Source organism: Hypanus sabinus, chromosome 5 (genome assembly GCF_030144855.1).
Source record: "Hypanus sabinus isolate sHypSab1 chromosome 5, sHypSab1.hap1, whole genome shotgun sequence".
Lineage (NCBI taxonomy): Eukaryota > Metazoa > Chordata > Chondrichthyes > Myliobatiformes > Dasyatidae > Hypanus > Hypanus sabinus.
The window spans coordinates 43,971,010-43,992,023 of NC_082710.1; the positions used below are offsets into that span (position 1 = coordinate 43,971,010).

At 38.6% G+C, this 21,014-nt stretch overlaps 1 protein-coding gene across 1 annotated transcript in view; it reads right to left on the reverse strand.

The window, feature by feature from the left end:
* fancc (FA complementation group C) overlaps window positions 1-21,014 on the reverse strand; it is a 181,558-nt gene that overhangs the window by 130,645 nt on the left and 29,899 nt on the right. The window contains exons 3-4 of the mRNA XM_059969866.1: window positions 17,475-17,559; window positions 13,199-13,293 (exon numbers count right to left, since the gene is read on the reverse strand). Coding sequence (XP_059825849.1) covers window positions 13,199-13,293; window positions 17,475-17,559 — 180 coding nt within the window. The remainder of the gene's footprint in view (window positions 1-13,198; window positions 13,294-17,474; window positions 17,560-21,014) is intronic.

A 21,014-nucleotide genomic window follows, 5' to 3' on the forward strand; every position in this document is an offset into this window, starting at 1 on the left:
ACATATAAAATCATTGCAACACACCAAAATTGCTGAATCAGTGGGAGCCCTGAGCTTGTTACCCTGCAACAAGACAGTCCCATCGAGGGGTGATGGGATACAGCGATATTCGAAGGGGGTTCCTTATGTCCAGTCTATTCCACAATTTAGTTTTCGTTGCATTCATTGCAGAAAACCCCGCTTAACAGAGATATGACATTGGAAATGGAAGCAATGTTTTCAGTGCTTTTGTGGCTATCTCAGGGTATTCAGCCTTGACTTTGATCAGAAATCCAGCAGGGATGTTATGTCAAACATACTTTTCAGCCCATCGTCATTTGCAAGCTCAATGAGGTGATCTTCTTCCCGCGCTGATATGGATGACTCACTGGTGACATTCACAAATGGGTCACAGACCCATTCCTTTGCACGTCTTGGGTCCCCACAGTTCCAGTTTGGCTTTGAAAGCAGACACTTCATCTGCCAACTTGAAGACAGTTGTCATTCTCCCCTGAAGTGACAAACTGAGATCACTGAGCAGGTTGAAGATGTCACACAGATAAGCGAGTTTTGCTATCCACTCGTCACTGAAGTGTGCTGCCAGTGGTGACTTTTTTCCCCAAAATAAATCTCTGCAGTGGCTCTCTTATCTCAAAAACCCTGGCCAGGGCTCTCCCCCTTGATAGCCACCTGACTTCAGTGCATAAGAGAAGGTGTTTGTGCTCTGCATCCATTTCCTCACAAAGCTGCTCAAACAGACGTGAGTTAAGGGCTTTTGCTTTGATGTGATTGATAACTTCAACAACGTCACTCAATATGCTGTTAAGATCAAGTGACATTTTTCAGCTAGCCAGCATTTCCCTGTGTATGACAAAGTATGTAGACTGGCATTCAGGAGCAACCTCTTTGACTTGGGTAGTGAAACCCAACAGCCATCCAGTCATAGCTGCAACCCTGTCTGTGCATATTCCAACACAGAATGACTAGTCCAGTTTGCCTGACATGTAGTCATTCAAAGACTTGAAAAGTTCTGCCCCAGATGTGTTAGTTGGCAGTGGCAGTGCACACAACATATCCCCGAGCACATCGTCTTGAAATATATATCACACATAAACCAGCAGTATTGCCTTGATGTTGACACCAGTAGACTAGTTGACCTGGATAGCATACCATGGTGACTCATTAAGTTGTTCCAACAGCTGTGCTTCGATGTCCTCTGCTATGATCGATTCTCCTTGAAACTGTGATAGCTGAAAGAGAAACCTGTGCCATCTTGTTAGCTGCAGCTTCTCCCAATATTTCACAGCACATGTCCTTGGCAGCAGGCAGAATCAATTCTTCACCAACAGTGAAGGGCTTCTTAGCCTTAGCGATACAGCTAGCCACTAAGTACGATGCTCTCAGAGCAGCAGCATTTGTGGAGGTGGTGACTCTCAGCACTTGCTTCTGTCCTGCTTGCTCACGTTTTTTCTGCTCAAAAAACTCAATGGGTTTGTCTTTAAGTGCAGGGTGCTTGGACTCAAGGTGCCGAAGCAGTTTTGAGGGCTTTGTTGCCTCATTGGACAGCTTGTCTCCACATATCATACACAAGGGGGCTTGGAGCATGGGAGTCACTGGTCGCACTGAAGCCATATTTTATGTATGACTCATTGTATTTTCTGTTGAAGGAAGCTTCCTGTTTTTTTGTAGTCTCGGCCTCAGCTGTCTCTGCGTTATCATCATCATTAGGCCTTTTATGTACCCTACCACCTCTTCCAAAGAAACTCTCAAGCGATGTTTGTTTTTCACTCATTGAGTAGTTGTAGATTAATGACCGACTGATGACCTCGCGTGGGTAATGACCTCACGTGCATTCAAGTTCAACAGTGGGCATGACAGGGAATGAGGAAAGGTGCAGCTGACTCATTTTGTTTCATACCGCCAAATCATATCCTTTCCTCGCAGCCCGGAAGTATATGCTTTGCGGCCCGGTACCAGTCCGCAGCCCGGTGGTTGGAGACCACTGCCCTAAAACACCTCACCTTTCACCTTAACCCATGACCTCTAGTTCTAGCCTCACCCAACCTCAGTGGAAAAAGCCTTCTTGCATTTACCCTATTTATACCCTATTTTGTATATATTTCTATCAAATCTCTCATCGTTTTCCTATGATGTAGGGAATAAAGTCCTAACCTATTCAACCTTTCCCTAAAACTCAGGTCTTCAATTCCCAGCAGCATCCTTATAAATTTTCTTTGCACTCTTTCAATCTTATTGATATCTTTCCTGTAGGTGGGTGACCTGAACTGCAGCCAATGCTCCAAAGTAGGCCACACCAACAACTTATACAATTTCAATATAATATCTCAAATTATTTTCTCAATACTTTGAACTAGGAAGGCCAATGTTCTAAAAACTCTCTTTAAGAGCCTACCTACATATGACCCCACGTTCAAAGAATTAACAATCGGTATTTGCAGTCACTCTATACTACTGCACTTCTGAGTGCCCTATCATGCAAGCCCTACCCTGGTTGGTCCTCCCAAAGTGCAACATCTCACACTTATCTGCATTAAATGCCATCTACCATTTTTCAGCCCATTTTTCCAGCTAGTCCAGATCCTGATGCAAGCTCTGATAGCCTTCCTCACTATCCACTACACCATAAGTCTTGGCATCATCCACATTATCCAGTTAACCATATTATTACCCAGTTAACCATATTATTACCCAGATTATTGATACAGGTGACAAATAACAACTGATCCAGTACCAATCCCTGCAGCACACCATTTGTCACAGGCTTTCAGTCAGAGAGGCAACCATCTACTACCACTTCCTGGTTTCTCCTGTGAAGCCAAAGTTTAATCAAATCTACTACCTCACCCTGAGTACTAAGTACTTAACCTTCTTGACCAGCCTTCCATGTGGGGCCTTGTCAATGGCCTTGCCAGTCCATAAGAACAACGTCCACTGACTCTCCTTTATCAACTTTTCTGATCACTTCCTCGAAACTCTATAAAATTGGTTATACTCAACCTACCACACATAAAGCCACGTTGACTATCCCAAATCAATCCGTCTATCCAAATACGGTCGCTGAGAATACCTTCTAATAACTTTCCCACTACTGACATCAGCCTCACTGACTTACAATTTCTAGACTTATTCTTAGAGCCTTTCTTTAACAGCGGAACAACATTAGCTGTCCTCCAATACTCTGGAACCTCACCCGTGGCTAAGTTCATTTTAAACATCTCTGTTAGGGCCCCTGCAATTTCTGCACTAGCCTCTCTCAAAGTTCAAGGTAACAGCTTGTCAGCCCCTGAGGATTTATCCATTCTAATTTGCCTCAGGACATTAGGCACCTCCTGTATAATACATTATGGTCCATGGCCTCAATGTTGTTTTTGCCTCACTTTTATAGATTCTGTCTCCATTACCTGAGTAAATGCAGATCCAAGAAAACCATTTAAGATCTCCCCCATCCCTCGGCTCCAGCTGTCAGACCTGTCAAGGACTTCACATGTACCTCTTTCCCACATTCAGATCAACTGAATTTGAGAGTTACCCCATTTGTTTAACCCTGAAAGATACCATAGAGCAAAACAGTTAAAATATTAATAAACATCTGCACTTCAACAGGGATTTTAGTACCTTCTGACACTTGTGAATCTCTTGGTTCAGTGACAAAGAATTTGGATTCAATTGGTATCTTGTTCAATTTTGTTAAATCAATTTACAGATAATAGAAGAATTTCTGAAGTTACTGCAGTCAATTTTGTAATATAGAAGATATGACAAAGTGCATAGAATTGATGACTGACAATATGGTTTGAAGGGTTGATTAAGGGATAAGTATCAGAAGATGGGTGAGTTGCCTTCCTATCTAAATGGTGATGTGGAATCTTATAATTTCACCTGTGAAGCATTTGCATTCAGTCCTATGATATGCCATTAATTCTTCATCCTACTCCCACCTTAATCTCAGTTTAGGCTCCTGCATTATTGAAACATGGCCCAATGTATCTCACCTTCTGTCTGGGCCTGGTGCAGCTTTCTAGACTCTGTATCAAATTCAACAACTTATATATTCCTTTGTTTATGTTCTCTCATTTAAGCTATCCCCATTACCTACTAACCAATGAACTTCATCTTCATCTCCAGCTTATCACCACGTCAACCCTACTCTCAAATGGACAAGGTAATTCCCTCCGTCCTATCCATCCCATTCCCATCGTCTCTGCAAATTAAAACTGATTTGTTTTCTCTTTCCTGGCTTTACATCAACTCCACTTCTCTTTCCACATTTGCTGCCTTGCCTGTTGACTGCTTCCAGCATTCTCTGGTTTTGTTTCATTTTTCTAGCATGTGTTGTATTTTAGTTTTCAGCAAATCAGCTTGCCTGCCTGTACATTTAGACACTAGAGGTAGTCTCCAGCACAACTATCATAGCAGTCTCTTACATTCAGTGATTTGATCAAATACCAGGACACTTGAATACAGTTCCACATTTATCCATATCCTACAGTCACCCCAAACCATCAATCTACTTTCTCCATCATATTACTTCTCACAACCTGCGAGTCCCCTTTTCTTTTTCTCTCTGCATGCCACACATCCAGTGTTTCGTCAATACAGCCCTCCTATCAGCACGTCCTAAAGATTTTATTGCCCCTCTCCAGAAGCTGATTACACATCCCAAACTTGATGGGACCCAATTATACAAATCTGATGATCAAAAAAGTTATAAATCCTCAGGCTCCAGTAAACTCTTTATAAATAAACACACCAATATTGAACGAACCAGAACCTGAACCCAATGACTGAGGTAACATGAACTGAAAATTGCTTATCAGACAGAAAGCAGGCTGTGAGCAGTGGAGTACTGCAGGGATTAGAGGTGTGTCCCAGGTTTTCAGTCTGTATCGGCAACTTGGTTGTGGGAATCAAATGTCACATTTCCAAGTTCATTGGCAATGTAAAATTAAGTAGGAATGTGAATAGGAAAGATATAAAGAGACTTCGAGGGGATACAGCCAAGCTGAGTGAGTGGACAAGAACACAGCAGATGGAATATAATGTGGAAAAATATGAAGTCTACTGTGATGCACAAAACAGACTAAATGAGTTTCTTATTACTACATGTAAATGATTGAGTAATGTTTATGTTCAAAAGATCTTTGATGTATTTGTGCACAAGGTGTTGAAAGCCAACATGCATGTGTAGCAAATAATTAGGAGGCAAATGGTAGTCTGACTTTGTTATTATAAGGTTTGAGCAGAGAAGAAAAGAAGTGACTTGCAATTTTGTGGGGTCTTGGCAACATTCTCATGACTACCATCAGGAACACTAAAGACACATAATGTGTCAGGAACAGCTTCTTCCCCTCCACCAGATCTCTGAAGGGACCATGAACAGTACCTCACTTTTTGCATTACTTATTTATTTCTTCTGTAGCTTACATTGCACTGCACTGCCATCGTAAAAGAACAAATCTCACAACATACAGTATGTCAGTGATAGTAAACCCAATTCGGATTCTGAAGCAGCTGCTGCTTAATAAGGGAAGATGGTGAGTAGCTTGGGAGGTGATGCATTCCTTCTGCAATTTACAGTGTTCTCAATGAATGGACTTAAAATTATCATGTACTATCCAAATATTTCCTCTTCACCATCAGCAGTCAAAGATCATGGATTCCCAGGAGGCACTCTTTACCAAGGAGACTTTGAAAACATATACCTATCTTTTCCTCTAACCATCTGGTAATTTCTTTCATTGACAGAGCTCAGCATGTCTGCTTCAGCAATCTGGTGTCAAGCGTTGAGAATGTGATATCTCTCTTGGAGCCGACTGATTGTAATCACCTGGTCATTCTCATCAAATCAGTCCTTGAGAGTTATGGTAGAAAAGCCAAGAATCTCATCAGCTACTAATTATGCTGGATTTCACTCAGACCATACACCGTGGATGTTCTCTGGCTTCCACTGGTTGGGTGGCATCCAATTATTTGTTTCTGAGAAACAGCTTTCTTTGCTGGGTCCTTGGAACCTTCAACAATGATTTCCTTGCAGCAATATTTCTGTGGACAACTTTGCCTTTGGACATGAAAGGGCAAAAAGGAAGAGTTCTGAATTTTAACCATGGGGTCATCTGCAATTCACCCTCCACCTCCACCCCACCCCCCCCCGCCTCCATCATCACCACATGCCACTTATAGATGCATAGTGCAAATCTGAATGGGGCTGGAAGGTTAAAGAATAGCGGGCCTTTCTTCAGAAAGTAGAGAAAAATCAAATTAGAGTACAGTACTGTGCAAAAGAGTTAGGCATGTGGATATACATATATATAGTTAGGGTTCACAGTACTGTATTTGTCAACACGGAGTGGGGAGGGACAGGTGGCAGAGAAGGAGTGCCAGGGCGGGGGTGGCACAGGTGAAGACACATCCCGTGAGCCACCAGACAACTAGTTTATTGACCATTACATAATGTTTTTCTAGTGCTTCCCACCCACTCCTCTCTCTCTTCCTCTTTTCCCAACCATGATTCCCCTCTCCCTGCCCCCTCCCCCACTCTGTCCTCAATTCAGAATCAAGTTTATGTTCGCTCACGTATGTCATGATTTTTTGCAGCAGTAGTATAGTGCAATACATAAAATTACCACAGTACTATGCACCCTAGCTATATACATGTCCCTGAGACTTTTGCCCAGTACTGTACCTTGCTACTATCAACCAGATTATAAACAAGGCTCAAAAAGCAAACTGGACACAGCAGGGAACAAGGCCATTTAGTTAAAAACAATATTAATGAAAATATTAAGGTTTCTTTGAAAATTGCATTTAAATTGGAAATGCAAAACCTTTAAATATTTTGACTTACTGAAGAGCATGATCCAATACAAAACCTGATCAATCTAATCACAAGATCTTTGACTACTAATCCAAATCATCCTTAGAAGCTGCTTACAACTAAACAAGTCATTTTTAACAACTTCACAGCAGAACTAAACTACAGCCCTTATTTAATTTGGTTTTGCTTCTTAGCTAAATCTTCATCACACATGTTTAAAAAAAAAACACACAAGTTTATAATTTATAGCTCTGGATCACAAATGTCTGGTAGTTAAGCAATAATTTGTTTTTATGTGCTGCCACATCCTGCCATCATTCCCTGTCTTTAAGTATGAGTGTCCAGACCTCACTTATAACATGAGGTCATCTTCTAAAACTGAGTCTGCCGCACAGTTTCTTAGCCTCTCATAAGTAGCATGTCAAGTTTAGATTTTCATTTGATTTGTGGATTACATTTTCACTGCAAATGATCGCAAACAACATTTTATAGGCTGCTGTTCACTGTATTGACAGCATAATATTTAGAAATTTATTTGCTCAAAAAGTGTTATTGGAGCTTCCTCTTCCTAGGGAGTCCCTTGAGATTGAGAATGACTTGCTTCCACTCCATTTCTGTGGGTTCTAAGGGGGCAGAGAAGGTCAAAGTGGGATCTGCAGGTACTGCCTCAAGTGAACAGGAGGTGCAGTGAATAGTTAGGGAGGTGTTCCACTCCTTCCGCAAAGGAACTTGAAGGTTGTAGTGCTATCGCAAATATTCCTTCTCCGGGACCAAGGATTTCATGAGTCAATGGGTATTACAATCTTACAAGCTTTTGAGAGCATACTTGAATTGCTGAAAATAATTCTCAGAAAGACTCCCCTCCTGCCATACAACGAGTACACTTGTTTATTGAAGTCACATGTACAAAGTATAGTGAAAAACCTATTTGCATACCATTCATACAGATCAGTTCATTTCAACAGTGCTTTGAGGTAGTGCAAGATAAAACAATAACAGACTTCAGAATAAAGACCATAAGACATAGGGGCAGAACTGGGCCATTCACCCCATCAAGTCTTATCTAGCATTCCATCATGGCTGATTTACTATCCCTCTCAACCCCATTCTCCTGCCTTCTCTCCGTAATGTTCGTCGCCCTGAATAAGACCATTAGACAAAGGAGCAGAGTAAAGTGTTACAAAAGAGAACGTGCAGTGCAGGTAGACAGTAAAATGCAGGATCAAAATGTGGTAGATTGTGAGGTTGAGAGTCCATCTTGTCATACTAGGGAACCATTTAATAGTCTTATATCAGAAGAATATAAGTTATCCTAGTGCATCATGGCACATGTTTTCAGGCTTTTGTAACTTCTGCCAAGTGAGGGGGGGGGGGAAACAAAGCACGTCCAGGGTGGGTGGAATCTTTGCTTATGCTGTAGTTACACAACCCTCAAATGTTTGGCAACCTATGGAGAAACAAATTGGATATAGCCACACAGGATTGAGCAATAACTGGTTAATGATGTCCTTAGATGACTGCAGTTACATACATACCTCACTAGACAGGCGGCATAGACTCCAAATGCAGATAAACTGTTAAACCCCATGAGTACATCCAATATTTTGTTTTTGTTTCAAATTTCAAGCAGCTGCAGAATTTTACTTTTTGAAATATTTTGCTGAAGTTAAATCTTTTCCTGAGATTTATTTATAGGGCCTGTGTTTTTGAAGGTGAGTATAGGTTGTACTCCAATATTTATAACTCAAGCTGGACAGAGGAATTTAAAAAAAAATCCAGACAAGTTTTTCCAGAAACGTATGTGCAGTTGATACACCAGATGTCCCATGTATATCAGTACTTTTTCCTCAGATGAGAAGAGACCGAGACAGGCATCTGCAGACAATGGCTTATTACCTCAAAACACCTATCATCACAGAAAAGTAGACAGATTCACAAGATACTGAATAAACCCAGAATTCTGTATAATTTTTTAAAAGCCAGAGCAGTTGCTAAAAGGACTTAAGATTGCTTTCCAGGTATTTAATTTTTTGTGAATAGATATGAAGGAGAAAGTAACTTTAATACAGTAGTGCAGCAATTTATTTGTATAGTGGTTTTTAATTGTTTTCTCCTCAGTGAAATACATGAGCCAATCTATATATCTGATAATTATTTTGACTTATCTTTCTTCCTGGATATACATTTTTTGTTATCTTGACAATATGACTCTTTCAAAATCCCATTAACGTTTCAAAAAGAATGCAGTGAGAGAGAAACATAGGTATTGTTCTAATCTCAGCTATCCCCATGTGCATAGAGAGCGATAGTGATACTCAGAGAGACATGGCCAAACCTTAGCATGATCAATAATGCAGCCACCACACTGGGATTGCCTTTTGCTTCAAAATTCTAAATTACATAGAAACAATATATTCATATTCAAAATTGTGAGAACATAATTATGAATTTATTAACATAGACAATTCATAATCTGTAAGCATTTCTCTTGATTTAAATAATATTTTAAATCTACATCAGTGAATCTTTATGGCTCCTAAGTTTACTGGATCTAAAGTTCATGGCCTGAAGATAATTTACTAATCCAATTGAATAGAGCTGATCAGCAAATATATCAGGAGAGAAGACATTAGATTTTATAATCTATGGAAGTCCATTTATAACCACAAGATACTGTATGCATTCTACCTTAATACAAAAGAACTAATTGAAGTATTGAAAGATATAATTCACATCCACATTACATCATAGGCACTGTTTATATGGGAAACAGGATACTTTGAATTTTATATTAGATACTTAACTACCTCCTAATGGGAAACCAGTGATTAAAGAGAATCTGAGTATTAATATTTAGTGATTGTAGTCTCTCCAATCAAGAACATAACTTATTTATTATCTCTTGAGAATCTGACATTTGTGTTGTGGTAACTGTGGGTGTATCAGTATCACACTGAATTAACAAAACACATTGCTTTTACTACATATGTTTCTAAATAAAATGTTCTGTAGTTACCTCAAATTGGTGAACAAAGCAATTTTCATAGCCAATGATGTTCTTGTTCTGTTTTTTTAAGTGCTTGGGTTGTTGAAATGTATTGCCTGGTATGAACAGAATTTGAAATGTAGAATGCTAATAGAAAAGCCCAAGTTGGCTTTTCTTCTGCTTAAAATATGACATGCCTGCAATAAAGACCACACAAGAGACTGTCTAAAACTGTAAAACAAATCATTCTATACAGATGCTAAACTTCTGATTTCAAACTAGGAAGTTAGCAGGGCATCCTCATTATTAAGCAACGGAGGGGGTCACATCAGTTCTTTAAAAAAGGCAGGTTAATGAAGTCATAAATGTTCCAAGGTCAGCAAGTGCCAAAGAAGATGAACAGTTTGCCTTTATTAATATTAGATTGTAAGATGTTTCTCCATCAGTGCTAATACACATTTGTTTTTTTTTTAAAAAAGGCTCCTTCTTTAGCTTTATTTGTAATTGAGCTGTGGGCTACAGAAGCATATTTATTATCTATAGGGACCAGATTAGCATTTTAATTATATTACCATACAATCTAGCTGTCAACACATGTTCTTAAAATGTATTTCCACTTTAATATCATGATAGCAGCTACTAAATTAAGTTTTATGTTAACTGAAGGCAATGGACATTTGAACATTGAAATACATGAAAACACATGCAGAATTAAAGCACGGAAATCAGTCAAAGCAACCATTTCCATCAAAATACCTATCTCGACCTTTAAGCTCAACATTGAAATATGTCAAAACAACATGAAGCTAAGCTTCTAGAATACAGATCCACACTAAACACTAAATTAAAGCATGGTGGCACAGATAGAGAAACAACTTCCTCACTGTCACTATAGATCTGGGTTCATTCCTCACCTTGGATGCTGTATGTGTGGAGTTTGCGCATTCTGCCTACAATGACATGTATTACCTCCAGGTTCTCTGATTTCTTTTCACGTCCCAAAGGCACAAGGGTTGGTAGTTTAACTGACCACTGTGTAGTGAAAAGTTGTAGTATTTGGAGGGAGATGACAAGAAAGGGTGGAGAATTTTTAAAAATGGGAGTAATGCAGCAAAAGGGTGCTTGAAGACCAGTGCAGATTTCATGGGTATTGGACTGTTTACAAGCTGTTTCTCTGATTTTAAACTAACTAAGTTAAAATTTAGGTCTTATTCATTTCAGTAGAAGCAAGTCATGAATTCAGTGTCAATTCTTAATTACTGTTAAACAGTCACTCTGCCACTGAAAATCAACTTTTTGAAGTGCAGACGTTCTCCTTCAAATTTGAAATTAACTTGGAAACATTAAAGCATTTTAAAATGAAATAATTTTTCTTCCCATCTTACTATCTTGCTGATTCTCCATTTCACTTTGTGCATAATTTGGTGCAGGATTAGATATTTTAATCTACAATTCAGACTCGAGAAATGCTCAGTCACAATTGCTTCTGTTTGATTAGTCTGGAGATACACAGTTGCCTGCCCGAAGAGGACGCAGTACTGAGACGCAGCAAGTACTAGTGCAAGCCCTCAAAGACAGTCTCCCTAGTAATTTCTGTGGGAACTTTTCCTATTGGGGTCTAACAGCCACACAAGTGCAAGTGTATGTGAAATTAAGCAACTGGTACCATTCCTTCACACCACAAAATTTCTCATTTATAGGCTCAATTAAACCAGAGCCAACAATTGCATAATTCCTCTTAAATAATACCAGATTCTTCTAACATTTCTATGATTCTATTTATTTATAGGGTTGCAGCATGCAACAGGCCCTTCCAACCCTTTGAGCCACACTGCCCAGCGACCCCCAATTTAAACCCAGCCAAATCAAGAGACAATTTATGATGACCTAATAACCAACCAACTGATACATCTTTGGACTGTGGAACGAAACCTGAGAACCCAGAGGAAACCCACACGGTCACTGGGACAACAGACAAACTCTTTACAGACAGTGGCAGGATTATGTTACTAAACAAAATTTACTTTTGTCTTGTATGAATGAAATATTTCCCATAGAGATAAAAAATTTATAAATGTATTTGATAGTAAAGCATTTGAGTTATTTTGCTTAATCTGAAACATGCAGAGACTCAATGGCTTATAATATTTTAAATAAAATTATGTATGGTGTTTGAATGTTGTACAATATACACATTTGTGCACAACAAATTATATTTTTAATATTCAATTGCATTTCAAAAATAGGAATCATTGTGACATTTAGAAAAACTGGCACTAGATCAATTTACATCAGTTCATATTTAATTCATAATTTACAGTATCTATTTAAAATTACCAATTGAATTATTAGTGTAATTTTAGCTTTATTTTAAATACAACTAAGAGCTTACTTTTGCAAAATGAAGATATTAAATGTACAGTATGTGGATACCAGTTAATTGGTGCACAAGTACCAGAACATTTTGGCCCAATTAGGTGACTGTCCCAATTAGCCAAATTTTCATGAAAATAATTTAAAAAGTATTATAAACTACCATTTAACTTAGTAACAAATTGTTTAAATGAAAAACAGAACGAATTATAACACAAACCAAACAATGCTACTCGAGTACTATAAAACCATGCAGTAGTTCCTAATAGCTATCAGTGGAGGAATTAATCCAGTATACATTTTGATTGACTGTAAATGAACGAAATCAGCTAGTCACCTAGTGTAGACATTGAACTGGCTTCATATAATCCTTTGTGAGATTGCATTCTTTAAATCTTAAATTTTCATTGTAACATTCAAGATGAATGTCAATACCTTCTTATTTCCTTAACTTGTTGAAGTAGTGATGTTGTTTCATTTTCACTCCCAGCCATTTCTGGCATCTCTAAGCCTGAATGCTTGAAAATGCAGTGAGCAAAACAATTCTGAATTGGTTAACTGCTTATTTCTCAACCACTATCAGTGACAAAAATCACTGCTTATTGAACATGCTATTTAAAAACTGTTTGCTCTAAACATGGCTTAGTGTTTAACAGCCACACGAGTAGACATGTCGGTCACTGTTCGGCAAGAGTCTCCTGTCCTAACTAAGTAATATAATGTCCCAAATAAACAATAGGAATTCTGAATATTTTTTGTTCTTTTTGTTCCAAATAAGCAGCTGCCTTGATGGCCCAATTAACTAGAATCCACTATACTGTATATAAATACATTTTAAAAGCTTCATTAAAGTTCTACAGCTTCTTGCCATTTGTTTCAGCAGTAAACAATTTTTTTCTGAGATTTCCACTGATCATTTACTTAAATTAAGGGGTATAATAGAAAAAAATTCCCACAGAAATTACTGATTGAGAATATAAACTCATTTTAAAAGTCCTACACTAGTGGCAAGAGCCAGGTCTTACCCAAATCCAGTCATTTGCCTTTTGTTCCACAAGATTCTCAGGTTCTGCACTGTAAAGACACCACAAGCATTCCAACAGGTGCTGCTGGCTTTCATCTGCATTAACAAACAATAAAGGAACCTGAGTTTAAATAAGAAAGAGGTGCACTTTGTAAACTAGGTTTGACTAAATATTCTCAGCCAGATTTTTAATAGTAGTTGTAAACATATTTACATTTCGTATTGTCGATACTGATTAGAATATCATTTACAAAGCAGGAATGAACAAACAAACAAGTATCTGAAACAAGTATCTCCATATTGACAAGAAAGTTATAGTTCAGGTTTACATGTAAACTTTGAGAACAATAGTACTGATTAGGCTAAAAGTCTCAATGTTGGACTGGAGAGTTGCAGGTTGAAACTCTCTAGTCCAATATTCTATGGTCCAGCAACTCCAATGGTTCAACAGTTTTTGAATCTGTAGTACATATTCACACTAATTAACTAATTAATTCTTACAAAGATCTAATCTTTGAATCTTTGAATTCCAGAATCTCAGACGGTGATGAGAGGGCATACAGGAGCAAGATATACCAGCTAGCTAAGTGGAGTCACAGCAACAACCTTGCACTCAACATTAAGAAGACCAAAGAGCTGATTGTGGATTTCAGGAAGGGTAAGTTGAGGGATGACGAATCAATCCTCATAGAGGGATCAAAAGTGGAGAGAGTGAGCAATTTCAAGTTCCTGGGTGTCAATATCTGTGAGGATCGAACCTGGTCGTAACATATTGATGCAGCTATAAAGAAGGCAAGACAGCGGCTATATTTCATTAGGAGTTTGAGGAGATTAAGTTTGTCACCTAAAGCACCCAAAAACTTCTACAGATGTGGACAGCGTGCTGACTGGCTGCATCACTAGGTGTAGGGGTGGCAGGTGAAGCTATACTACACAAGATCAAGATAACTTGCAGAAAGTTGTAAAATCAGTCAGCTCCATCATGGGTGTTAGCCTCCATCGTATCCAATACATCTTCAAGGAGTGGTGCCTCAGCAAGGTGACGTCCATGGTTAAGGACCCCCATCACCCAGGATATGCCTTCTTCTCATTGTTACTGTCAGGAAGGAGATACACAATCCCGAAGGGACACACTCAGCAATTCCCCTCGGCCAGCCAAATTCTAAATAGACATTAAACCCATGAACACTAGCTCACTACTTCTTGTTTTATTTGTGTTGTTACATTACTTATTTTAACTTAACTATTTAATATACATAATTACTGTAATTCTGGTTTTATCATGTACTGCATTGTACTGCTGCCGCAATGATAACGTGTTTCACGGCATATGCTGGTGATATAAAACCTGATTCAGATTCTGATTCAAGTGAGACAGAATCAAAATCAACTCCAATTTACTGTATAGAACACTGAGTGGATGGACGGCAGTACTTTCCCTGGTTTTGAATTTTTTTCAAGATATATTTATTTTTGGGATGATCACGGGCAAGGTCAGAATTTATTGACCTTCAGAGAAAGAAACGGTGAACTACCTTCTTGAAGTGCTACAGTTCTTCTGAAAATGCATAGCGAGTTCCAGGATTTAAAACATAAAACAGTACAGCACAGCACAAGCCCTTCAGTCCATGCCTTTGTGGTGACCTTTTAACCTACTCCATGATCAATCTAATGCCTCCCTTGCACCTCGCCTTCTATTTTTCTTTCATCCATTTGCCTATTTAAGAATCTCTTAAAGGTCTCTAATGTATCTGGTTCTACCACCAGCTCTGGCGGCACATTTCACACATCCACCACTTTCTGTGTGAAAACCCAACCTCTGACATCCCCCTCTGTACTTTCTTTCAATCACCTTGAAGTAACATCCTCAATTAGCCATTTCTGCCCTGTGAAAAAGGTGTTGGCTGTCCACTCTATGAATGCCTCCCATCATCTTGTACACCTCTATCAAATCACCTCTCATCCTCTTTTACTCCAAAATGAAAAGCTCCAGCTCACATAGCCTTTTCTCATAAGACATGTTTTCTAATCCCGACAACATCCTGTAAATCTCCTCTGCACCCTCTCTAAAGCTTCTACATCCTTCCTGCAATGAAGTGACCGGAACTGAACACCATGCTCCAAGTGTTGTCTAACCAGTTTTATACGGCTACATTACCTCACAGTTCTTGAACTCAATTTCCTGACCAATGAAAGCCTTTTTAAACACTTCATCAACTTTGAGAGACCTATACATGTAAAACTCACACGTAAAGGAGTAAAGATCACTCCGTTCCCCTACACTGCTGAGAACCCTTAACCCTGTAGTGTGCCTTTAAATTTGACCTTCAATGTTCTATAGTTCCCAGGGTTATCCCTATACCTTTCCTGAACAAAGGAATAACATCTGCCACACACCAGAGTCAATGAGGGTGCAGAGATCATCACTAAAGGCAAAGCAATCTGCTTCCTCACTTTCCATAGTAATCTGGGGTATATCCCATCGGCCCCAGGGACTTATCTATCCAAATGTTTTTCTAAAGTTCCAGCATATCCTTTCTCTTAATGCTGACATGTTCCAGTATATTAACCTGTACTTCGCCTCCCTCACAGCAATCAAGGGCCCTTTCACTCTGGTGAATACTGAAGCCAAGTGTTCATTAAGGATCTCCCCTATCTACTTACCTCCTCCTCCAGCTCTAGGTACATTTCCTCTTTTATCCCAGATCAGTTATAAACTCACACTAGTCATCCTGTTTGTCTTGGGGTTTTCCTTAATCCTACTTGCAAGGCCTTCTCATGTCCCCTTCTAACTCTCACAAGTCTCAAGAAGGTGACATCCATTAGCAAGGACCCCTGCCATCCGGGCCATGGCCTTTTCTCAATGCAGCAATCTGGCAAAATGTACAAAAGCTTAAGAATCCATACCTTAAGGTTCAACAACAGCTTCTTCCCTACTGCAATAAAGCTATTGAATTTGAAATGGAAAAAAAACAATTTATATCTGGAACTGTATTTCTCTCAATATGCGCATATGTTGAATATGTATAATTTATGTTAAATTTTGCTTGGCATGATTGTAATGTACTGAGCTGCTGCTGAACACAAAAGCTGATTTGTATGATATTTATATCTACGGCAATTAATATTTAACTTAAAATGCAATTTTAGAATCCTTAGCAATTTTTTTTCAAATTTCAGGTTCCTTCAATTCTAGCCAACTAAGTGAATAACTCAAACATTAGTGTCTCCTTCTCCGACAGCTGTATCAATTTTCTTCTTTAGAATACTCTTTCACAGGCACCTATTTATCTAAGCTTTGGGTCATCAGCTTGAGTATCTCAGGAGCATTGAAATAAGTGGCAGTAACCATAGATGCAATGTCAATATCCATCCAATAACAGGTGATTTCTCCATCTTTTAGCATAATTAATTGACAAAATCAAAGCATTTTGATTTCATAAATGATGGTGATGCAAGTGTAAACCTTGAAGTTTTCATTTTCTACCTCATCTGTTCATCTTGCCTACTTCCTACATCCTTCATTTTTAATTCCTTAGAACACTTACAGATTCTTCATCATAATTGAAGCCATTAAATAAAGTTTATTAAGTAATTTATCTCTGCTTAAAAGTATGAGCAAGAATTCTCACTAATCTTTAATGATGAAACATTGGTATTCTTTTGAAGCATATTACAGACAAGATTTTGATTTTGAATGTTATCAATCTGACAATCACTTTATACAAGAGATCTCCAGTATTTCCAATTACTTCAAAACTCATCTCATAATAAAACCTCTCTGGCAAATGCTGTTCTAAAAATTTAATTTATTGTAATTATGTAAATCAATGTTACAATAGGTGTATTAGAAGTCAAAACACCAAGGATCATGTAGAGTACAGCCAAGAATCAAAATCACATGTCCATGACTAAAGAAAGGCTTCAATAGAAGCATTAAATATGACTGGATTTTATGTTAATGTATTATTAATGATGATTATGCAAAATTATTAAATATGATAAATGATAAAACAATGAATGCATTGATATCCTGTTTCCAATCAAACACAGTAATTTTAAATGATGGATCATTACTGCCTTGATGAAATGTTGGAATTATCTAAAATTTAATGAAAACAAGAGAAAACATGCCTGAAAATTCAATTTTTAACATTATAAACATAATATTAGATCTCAAGGAAAAAAATACATCAGTCTTCCTCTCAAGTCATATAGCTATACCCAAAAATGAAAATAACTTTGACTAAACAAAGGTTTTTGCTTTGTAAACTTACCATGTGCTACAACAAAAGGGTTCCAGCAAAGTCTACCCAGAAATTGACCGATCATTGGAAATAATTTTAATGTTTCAGTAGTGTTCTGCAATAAGAAGAAATGTGGTGGTTAATATTTAACCCCATTACTGGCCAGAGAAAAAAATTACTTCATATTAAAATAACAGCATCAGAAAAAATCTGCAAGGGTTTAACTTTATTCAGCCACATGATGTTAAAATAAAGGTTAATTTTGGTGACCTTTCACAAGCATATGAGAAACAGGGAATCCATATGATGCATGTACTGTATGCTGCTATCAGTTTCTTTAATTATATATTATTTCTAAAACATTTCTTTCAAAACAGACAATAAATCCACACAATACTGTGTAACTCATTCTTGTACTGATAGAGAGATACAGCAGGGAAATGGGTCCTTTAGCCTATTCCATCTATGCTGACCATCAACATCTTATATTAGTCCTTTTTTTTCTCTTTACATACTCATCAACTCTTCAGGTTCTTTCACTAACATACAGAGCAGGGGTAACATATAGTGACCAATTAATGCACCAACCCACATGTCTTTGCAAGGAGGGAGAAAACAGGAGAATCTGGCAGAGACCCATATGATTACAGGGATGTCATGCAAACTCCACACAGCACCCAAAGTCAGGATTCAACCTGGTCTCTGTCACTTTGAGCCAGAGGATCTACGAGGTGCACCACTATGCATATAGAACATGATGGCCTCCAGCAGAACCCAGATCCTTCATGTACACAAGCACTCCTGTCCAGTTGCATTTTAAAGCCAGATATGACTCTGCACTGTCCTATGTTAAAAAAAATAAAAGTCCAATAGCTTCACAACGGTTCAGTCGATCACAGAAGAATTTCTGAAACCTACGGGAAAACCAAGCTGGAGTTTAATTAGACCTGTGGAGGTAGCTTCAATCTTCCTGAATCTTACATTGAAGTTTCCTCTTTAGATTTGATTGTGTTATATCTTTATTTCTAAGTCAAAGTACAACTGAAGTGACTTTAAATTGTAACACTCCTGCATGACTCACTCCATAAACAGTGGCTTATATGCAGAAAATACATTCAGAGCCATATCTTAGCACTGTTCCTTATAAGGAAGTTGGTCTAGTTAACCGTTACTTATACCTTTACCCTTTCCCGATAATTTTATTTTCTGGTTAATTTTAACACATTTATTACTCCTTATATTATCTAACTTCCACACTTCTGTCATATGAAATCCATCTAAAATCTGTGAACCATAACTGCATGAGCCTTCTGATCGTTGGTTAACCATTTAAGATGATCATTGAAAAGATCTGAAGGTCACAAGAGCTACACTCGTAAATAACCAGATATTTGGTGGAATTTTACTAAAATACTTACCTCTAAATATCCATGACTGGTGAATCATTTCATGTTCGACCTGATACCATTGAGTATACATCAAAAAATAAAGGAAGCCTTTTGACACAAGTTTGGTTGATGCTGCGATAACAATCTAATTTATTTCTAACATTTTATAGTCTAAGAGCTTCTTTCATAAATTGGTTAAAAGATATTTTTCTAATTTCTTCTTCCTCGTCATTTCTTGCACTTTTCACCCGCTTTAAGTACTTGGCAAAGTATAAATTGCTGACTCTGGATAAATCTATCCATGAAAAAATAAAACATTAAAAATAAGGGAACTGGCTGAAACAAGCAAATGATCAGTGGTGATCAACATTGCACTTTTAAACCAATAGCAACTTCAGGAATTCACACATACTGTATATATCTAACTAAGCAAAATCCAAAAGTTCCTGCAGTGATAGTCTTCAATCTAACTCATGTTACAATGATTCGAACGAATGAAACTCAACATTTTATGTACTGGTGGTGGCATCCATTAGTCTCGCGAGACCATGGATCTGCGCCTTGTAAGGTTTCCAGGGCGCAAGGCTGGGCAAGGTTGTATGGAAGACCAGCAGTTGCCCAAGCAGCAAGTCTCTCCTCTCTACACCACCAATGTTGTCCAAGGGAAGGGTAAGGGCTGATACAGTTTGGCACCAGTGACGCCACAGGAGTTGCCAGAACGAGGTTGAAGGCAACGTTGGACTGCCTTAGGGACTCCAGCTCCAGATTTGTCCTCAGAGTTTACTCCCGAAGCCTTTCCCACGAGCGGGTATGGCCACAAGGCAGCAGAGGTTTGAAATCAGAGTTTTCCTTCTCTTAGATGGACTGCCTTCCCAGGATGACGAGCTCCATTGACCCAAAGTACTGGTTTTAAGGCACCAGGACCCACCTTCGCCCCTTCTCCTGTCAGAAGGAACAGTTCCGCCACACAAGAAGGCCAGGAGTTGGACTTGGTTGTCAGAGGCTATTTGGGGCGCATGCTGTGAGGATCATTTTTAGGTAGTGGGAGCTTGTCCCCACCACCACTCCTCAGCTGACAACCTTGGAACCATTTTTAATGTACAAAGTACTATACTCACGGTAAATACACTTAAAAGATTAAGTCTTGTCGATCCAGGTGTAACTCAGTTTTCATGCTAATCATAATTACTGCTAAAAGATCTCACAAGTCCTGAACAACTAACACAAGATGTGGGATCCATTTCTGAGTCTAAGGTTTTGAATTGTTTGTTTAAATTCAAGTTCATCTTCTTTCTTAATGTCTATGTGAACAGAAAATAAAATATACAGGGGAAAATTAGTAGGACTGTGGTAAGATGGTATAAGTTTGATGGACTGAAATGCTCTCCTCCATTGTCTTAAGGGACAATGGATACACAGCTGGAGAAGGGAAAGGATCATGGGACAGGAGGCCTAGGGAGAAAGAAAGGGGGAGGGGTGCACCAGAGGGAGATGGAGAGCAGGCAAGGAGTGATTGTGACAGGAACAGAGAGAGAAAAAAAGAGAGAAAAGAAGAAAAAAAGAGGGAAAAAATAAAAAATAAATAATTAGATAAATAAGGGATGGGGAAAGAAGGGAAGGGAGGCATTAATGGAAGTTAGAGAAATCAATGTTCATGCCATCAGGTTGGAGGCTACCCAGATGGAATATAACGTGTTGTTCCTCCAACCTGAGTGTGGCTTCATCTTAACAGTAGAGGAGGCCATGAATAGACATATCAGAATGGGAACAGGACGTGGAATTAAAATGTGTGGCCACTGGGAGATCCTGCTTTCTCTGGCGGGCATCTATCACTTCCTCTAGCAGTTCATTCCACATCTTCTGTGGAAAAACTTGCTCTCAATTCCTCTTTAAACTTCTCTCTCACCTTCACCTTAAATCTATGCCTGCTAACAATAGCCTTCCAGATTCTAGAAAAAAGACTTACCATTCACCTTATCGCTGACCCTCATGATTTATACACCTTGATATGGTCACTCTTCAGCCTCTTATGGTCCAAGGAAAATAGCACCAGCCTTTCCAGTCTCCTCTTATTCGCATGGCTACAGACTCTGTAGCACCCTTGTGAATCCTTACAGCACCCTTACAGCTTGTTGACATCCTTCCTATCGCTAGGTGACCAGAAATACACAGTCTGCTAAAT